This window comes from Limulus polyphemus, unplaced genomic scaffold (genome assembly GCF_000517525.1).
Source record: "Limulus polyphemus unplaced genomic scaffold, Limulus_polyphemus-2.1.2 Scaffold10292, whole genome shotgun sequence".
NCBI lineage: Eukaryota > Metazoa > Arthropoda > Merostomata > Xiphosura > Limulidae > Limulus > Limulus polyphemus.
This window is the reverse complement of record NW_013675902.1, coordinates 7,745-14,832: the sequence shown is the minus strand read 5'-3', so window position 1 is coordinate 14,832 and position 7,088 is coordinate 7,745. Positions and strand designations below refer to the sequence as shown.

The 7,088-nt window shown below is 32.0% G+C and overlaps 1 protein-coding gene across 1 annotated transcript in view; it reads right to left on the bottom strand.

Moving 5' to 3' along the window:
• Positions 1–7,088, bottom strand: part of LOC106476323 (plexin domain-containing protein 2-like) — a gene marked incomplete at its 5' end in the record, with an annotated part of 18,219 nt that overhangs the window by 3,532 nt on the left and 7,599 nt on the right. Inside the window, 2 exons of the mRNA XM_013936984.2 lie at positions 3,309–3,404; positions 5,656–5,746. Coding sequence (XP_013792438.2) covers positions 3,309–3,404; positions 5,656–5,746 — 187 coding nt within the window. The remainder of the gene's footprint in view (positions 1–3,308; positions 3,405–5,655; positions 5,747–7,088) is intronic.

Sequence of the window (7,088 nt, the reverse complement as noted above, 5' to 3'; positions counted from 1 at the left end):
CCTGGTTACCACACAGTGAAATCAGTGTTATCTAACACAGATATCTGACAATGTTGGCTCCTGGTTACCACACAGTAAATTCATTGTTAACTAACACAGACATCTGACAATGTAGGCTCCTGGTTACCATACAGTGATTTTAATGTTATCTAACACAGACATCTGACAATGTAGACTCCTGGTTACCATACAGTGATTACAATGTTATCTAACACAGACATCTGACAATGTAGACTCCTGGTTACCATACAGTGATTACAATGTTATCTTGGGTGACATACTGGAATAAATAGGGCTGTGAGCAGTCACACAGATATAGAGAATACTCAAGCCTGACAGATGTCTGTGTTAGATAACATTAAAATCACTGTATGGTAACCAGGAGCCTACATTGTCAGATGTCTGTGTTAGATAACATTGTAATCACTGTATGGTAACCAGGAGCTTACATTGTCAGATGTCTGTGTTAGATAACATTAAAATCACTGTATGGTAACCAGGAGTCTACATTGTCAGATGTCTGTGTTAGACATCTGTCAGGCTTGAGTATTCTCTATATCTGCTCACAGCCCTATTTATTCCAGTATGTCATAATTATGAAAATTATACCTATCCAGGTAATATTACCTTTTAAGCTAAAACTAAGAAGCATCAGTTAATTTATGGTAAATAATTTAGGATTTTGATCACAGTATCTAGTTCTTGTAGTTAGTAATTCATGAGTTAATCTTCATTATGTCCTAGGTCAGTATCTTGTCAGTGTTTCACAGTTTAATAACAAAATTTTTCTTTAACATATAAATCATTTATCTTTTTCAATTCATCTGTTTCTAAAATGTTATTTATTTTATTTTTTGTAACATACCAACTGGACAGTGGCAGAGCTGGGGTTCCAAGATTCCTTTACAAATTAACCCTTTCTAGACTAGACAGCCGACACTTCTCACAATAGCAATACTTAACCAAACTGCATGAAAATTAGGACAAACTTACTAATATAATATCTTATTTTGGCTTAGAGAAATTCATATTAATTTAGTTTTTCTGTCATTTACTTTTATTGCGAGGCACTGTTTTAAAAAACATAAAACGTATTTTCATTTGAGAATTTAAATTTTTTGTTCTGTTGATCAGAAAGTTCTAACATATCTATTCAAACAGTTTTAACTTAAAAGGCATTCACTGACATTTTTTTTACACTTTAGTTTTGTTATCATTACTTTTGGTTATATGTCATAAAAACTGCAGAAACTGAGAAATATTTGCCAGTTAAAAATATATTTACAAACAATATTCTTGGTGGAGATCAATCGATATCTAATAAATATAGTTCCTTACAATAAATTATAAGTTCTTTTATTTATGTTTAAATATGATAAAGTTGACAGAAAATATTCCACTAATAAGAATTTGAGTCATCAAAATATATTGCTGTCACTTTCTAGACATTTACCTGAAGAGTTATCATGGGAAAAAACTTGCATAGCTTTTAAATAAAGATAATTAATATCGGGATCAAAATGAGTATCTAAAGAAACAAATTGTTAAACCTATTACTAAGTATTTCAAACTTTCTATTAGATTCCATTGTTATTCTTGGCAAGAGTCTCACTTTTCAATGAAACCTTAAATTACTTCTAACACCACTTTATTCATTATAGACTAACATAAATAGTTTGTTATCTAATGGTACTAGCTTGTAGCTGAGCTTCCATCCATAAAGGTCTGTAAAAATAAATCTTCAAATAAAGAAGGTAAATTCTGAGAGAAAAATGACATCACGAAAGATGATAGTGGACAGAAACAGTTTAAAACAAATCTATAAGAGTTTTAATTTGAGACCAGAAACAGAGCTGTGCAATAATGTAAGTCTCAACATTTTGATTTCAGACGAGGCTTTCAGAGCTGTGCAATAATGTAAGTCTCAACATGTGGATTTCAGACCAGGCTTTCAGAGCTGTGCAATAATGTAAGTCTTAACATTTGGATTTCAGACCAGGCTTTCAGAGCTGTCCAATAATGTAAGTCTGAATATTTGGATTTCAGACCAGGCTCTCAGAGCTGTGTAGAAACATAAGTCTGAACATTTTGATTTCAGACCAGGCTTTCAGAGCTGTGCAATAATGTAAGTCTCAACATTTGGATTTCAGACCAGGCTCTCAGAGCTGTGTAGAAACATAAGTCTGAACATTTTGATTTCAGACCAGGCTCTCAGAGCTGTGTAGAAACATAAGTCTGAACATTTTGATTTCAGACCAGGCTTCCAGAGCTGTGCAATAATGTAAGTCTGAACATTTGAATTTCAGACCAGGCTCTCAGAGCTGTGTAGAAACATCAGTCTGAACATTTTGATTTCAGGTCAGACACAGAGCTGTGTAGAAACGTCAGTCCGAACATTTTGATTTCAGATCAGACACAAAGCTGTGTAGAAACATCAGTCTGAATATTTCATTTCCATTTTTCTTTATGAAGTACACTCAACAAATATTACCAAGATTTAGGTTAGTCATAAATCCTAGTAATGTAAAATAACCTTCATAACTAAAAATTAACAATATCTTTGTGAATTACATGACAGAACTTTTAATAGAATTTTAAACTATCCTAAAAGAAACAGAAATACAAGAAGGTAACAAAAAAAGAAGTTAGATTGTTGAAGATAATTCACTGTAAAAAGATTTTATTTCTTTAAAGGTGACATTTTGAGTGAATGTTCTTTTTGAAACAAGCGCCTGTTAGTTAATAACACACTTTGACATGATGTTAAAAAAGGAACAAAACTGACTTATTAAACAATTTAATCAAAAAATTAAGTTTAGTCTTACTTCAGCAAAAATATATTTTTTTCATCATAATCAAACCATGTATTTCAAAACACACTTAAAATAATATCAATAAACAAATATCTATCATCAAATGACTTCAGTTTTTAAAACACAATTTAAAATAATATCAATAAATAAATATCTATCATCAACTGACGTCAGTTTTAAAACATGATTTAAAATAATATCAATAAAAAAATATCTATCTTCAAATGACGTCAGATTTAAAACATGATTTAAAATAATATCAATAAAAAATATCTATCATCAAATGACTTCAGTTTTTAAAACACAACTTAAAATAACATCAATAAACAAATATCTATCATCAACTGATGTCAGTTTTAAAACATGATTTAAAATAATATCAATAAACAAATATCTATCATCAAATGACTTCAGTTTTAAAATACAACTTAAAATAATATCAATAAACAAATATCTATCATCAAATGACTTCAGTTTTTAACACACAAGACTTACTCAGCAGAGCCTTGAAATAAATAGCCGTCAAGTTTCCTATTTCCTCCTCTTTCATATCAATTCTATGATACTCATATATTGTCTTTCTGCGAATAGCTACAAAAATCTCAAGATTAATCTTTTACAATCTTATCATGATCATAAATATACATAATTCAAAAGCAATTATTTAACACTTTCTTCCAAGCCTAAATCATCCACAGCTAATTAGAGTACTCTAGAGACTTTTACATCTACATTTCTTGTCACACTATACATGTTCATTATCAACACACCAATTTCAGCCAAACTAAAACTAATTAGTCATGATCTGAACGTGTGATGTGGTCCGTTTACATACACACATCCATACTAAAAGTAATTAGTCATGATCTGAATGTGTGATATGGTCCGTTTCAATACATACAAACATACTAAAAGTAATTAGTCATGATCTGAACATGTGATGTGGTCTGTTTACATACACACATCCATACTAAAAGTAATTAGTCATGATCTGAACGTGTGATGTGGTCCGTTTACATACACACATCCATACTAAAAGTAATTAGTCATGATCTGAACGTGTGATGTGGTCCGTTTACATACACACATCCATACTAAAAGTAATTAGTCATGATCTGTACGTGTGATATGGTCCGTTTACATATACACACATCCATATTAAAAGTAATTAGTCATGATCTGAATGTGTGATATGGTTTGTTTCAATACATACACACATCCATACTAAAAGTAATTAGTCATGATCTGAACATGTGATGTGGTCCGTTTCAATACATACAAACATACGAAAAGTAATTAGTCATGATCTGAACATGTGATGTGGTCTGTGTATATAAAAGTAATAAATTCATAATGTGTGTGAAATGGTCCATGAATTACATACATCCATGCTTAAAGTTCTCACTATCACTACAAACTGGATATATTAACAAGCCAGGATATAATAAATAAACTTAGAATTCCAAAAATTGTTTAATTTGAAGGTCTGAGTTCAAGGGAGGTCCAGTTCAATCTGCGCTTTGTGTGTTATTGTGTTATACTAGTTTCAGAGAATTCCACTCCTCATCAGTAACCCTGAACACAAGTTAACCAAAGACAGATAAGCTGGACCTATATCATAATGAAAAGTATCAAACATATTGTTGGTGTGAATGTGTTTTGTAGCCACTATAATAAAAACATATAGGCTGAATAAATGAAGAAAAAAGTGTCATTGGTCAACACACTTTGATCAAAGTGTAAATTGAACTGGACCTTCCTTGAACTCAGACCTCAAAATTGAACAATTTTCAGAATACTAAGTCTAAATATCATAGCTGTGGCTACACAGTGTGAAGAACTGAATAGTGGTCAATGACAATAGTGGTCAATATCATAGCTGTGGCTACATAGTAAGAAAAACTGAATAGTGGTCAATGACAATAGTGGTCAATATCATAGCTGTGGCTACATAGTGTGAAGAACTGAATAGTGGTCAATATCATAGCTGTGGCTACATAGTGTGAAGAACTGAATAGTGGTCAAAGACACTTTTTCTTCACTTCATCTATTCAGTGTACAGGATTTTCTCATAGTGACTACAAAGCACGTTCACACCAACAGTATGTTTGAAGCCAGGATATAAAAGAAACAACATCTGGTCTAACTGAGGGTGGTCCTACACCATATTATAAGTGCTAACTATCACCACAAACTGGACACTTTAATAAGTCTGGGTATAATAAAAACAACATTTGGTCTGACTGAGGGTGGTCTTACACCATATTATAAGTGCTAACTATCACCACAAACTGGACACTTTAATAAGTCTGGGTATAATAAAAACAACATTTGGTCTGACTGAGGGTGGTCCTACATGATATTATAAGTGCTAACTTTCACCAGAAACTGGACACTTTAGTAAGTCTGGGTATAATAAAAACAACATTTGGTCTGACTGAGAGTGGTCCTACTCCATATTATATGTGCTAACTATCACCAGAAACTGGACACTTTAGTAAGTCTGGGTATAATAAAAACAACATTTGGTCTGACTGAGAGTCATCCTACTCCATATTATAAGTGCTAAGTATCACCAGAAACTGGACACTTTAGTAAGTCTGGGTATAATAAAAACAACATTTGATGTTACCGAGAGTGCTGTTATTTTCATAGGTGAAACTTACATAAAGAAGCAAGCACTTTGCCACTACTTAATCCTTATAGATTCAATTAAAACTTAAGCCTAACATGAAAAGCTACATAGTGTATAAATCAAACATTTCATTCTTAAATTTTACAGAAAGGGTGATTACAGTGATTTTTCCCCCACACATTAAGACATCTAATGGTTATTACTTACCAAAAGTTTCAGATTCAAGTATGTAGGCATCAGACAATCCTATTTTGACAGGATGCTCAAGATCTTTAATTTCTGTTACTGGAATCGGCACCTGCATTTGAAATGTTACTAATTTACGGTTAGTTATCCTTCTACAAGATTATTATGTCCGCCACATTATTAAATGTCAGTGGGATTGGGTCTTGGTGGTCAAGATTTACCCCTGAACACACTTATAACAGTGTACATTGTATCCATAAACATACTTGTAACAGTGCACCCCTGACCACAAGGCTATAATTATTTGGAAAGTTTGTCTTCATCACCCCTGACTACACCCAACTTTTACTCTCCCAAGGAACTGTTGTATTCTCAACTAAATAGCTCCTCCTTAATAGGTTTTGGCTATATCCTTTTTCAAATCTGAGGCCATTCAAAGTTGAACAAACAGAAGGTAAACAAACATTAACATCATGCTAACTGAAAATTCTGAAATTTTATTGGAAGCAATAAATATATATTAGAAGTAAATGTGTTGTTTTATTAATATAGAAGTCCAATGTTTACATTAAAACATCTAGAAATCAAAGTTTATAATTTTTATTTATTAAATAATATGTTTGTTCCATTTACTATGGTTTTTCACTACAAGTTTTATGTTACTAAAATATCAATTTTATAACATATATCAGTAAAAAATGGCTCAAACAGAAATAAACTGAATAACCTAAAAAAACAGCAGTCTCTAAATATTTACCAGACACAGACATCTAACAAACATGTAGACATGTTTTCTATCTGTTTTTAGTCATACAGGAATTTTTAAAACTTTTCAATTACAGATTGTCCAAGAAGTCACTGAGGTTGCCTTCTTCTAGTTGCTTTGTTTGTTTGTTCTTTATAGTAGGTAATGTATATTTTGCAGTAACACACAGCATCCATGTTGAGAGGCTCACAAACTGCATATCCTTCATTGGCTGAATTAATAATAAATGTGTGTAACAGCCAACCAAAGCCATAAGGAGATGACACTGTCAATTACTTAAAGAAACTAAGTTTACCTATAGAATTGAAAAGCACTTTCTTGGTTCACTCCTACTTGGAGACTGTCAAGTAAAGACACAACTAAGAGACTGTCAAGTTAAGATGTTACTTGGAGATTGTCAAGTAAAGATACTACTACGAGATTGTCAAGTAAAGACGTTACTTGGAGATTGTCAAGTAAAGATGTTACTTGGAGATTGTCAAGTAAAGACGTTACTTGGAGATTGTCAAGTAAAGACATTATTTGGAGATTGTCAAGTTAAGACGTTACTTGGAGATTGTCAAGTAAAGACAGTATTTGGAGATTGTCAAGTTAAGACGTTACTTGGAGATTGTCAAGTAAAGACAGTATTTGGAGATTGTCAAGTTAAGACGTTACTTGGAGATTGTCAAGTAAAGACATTACTTGG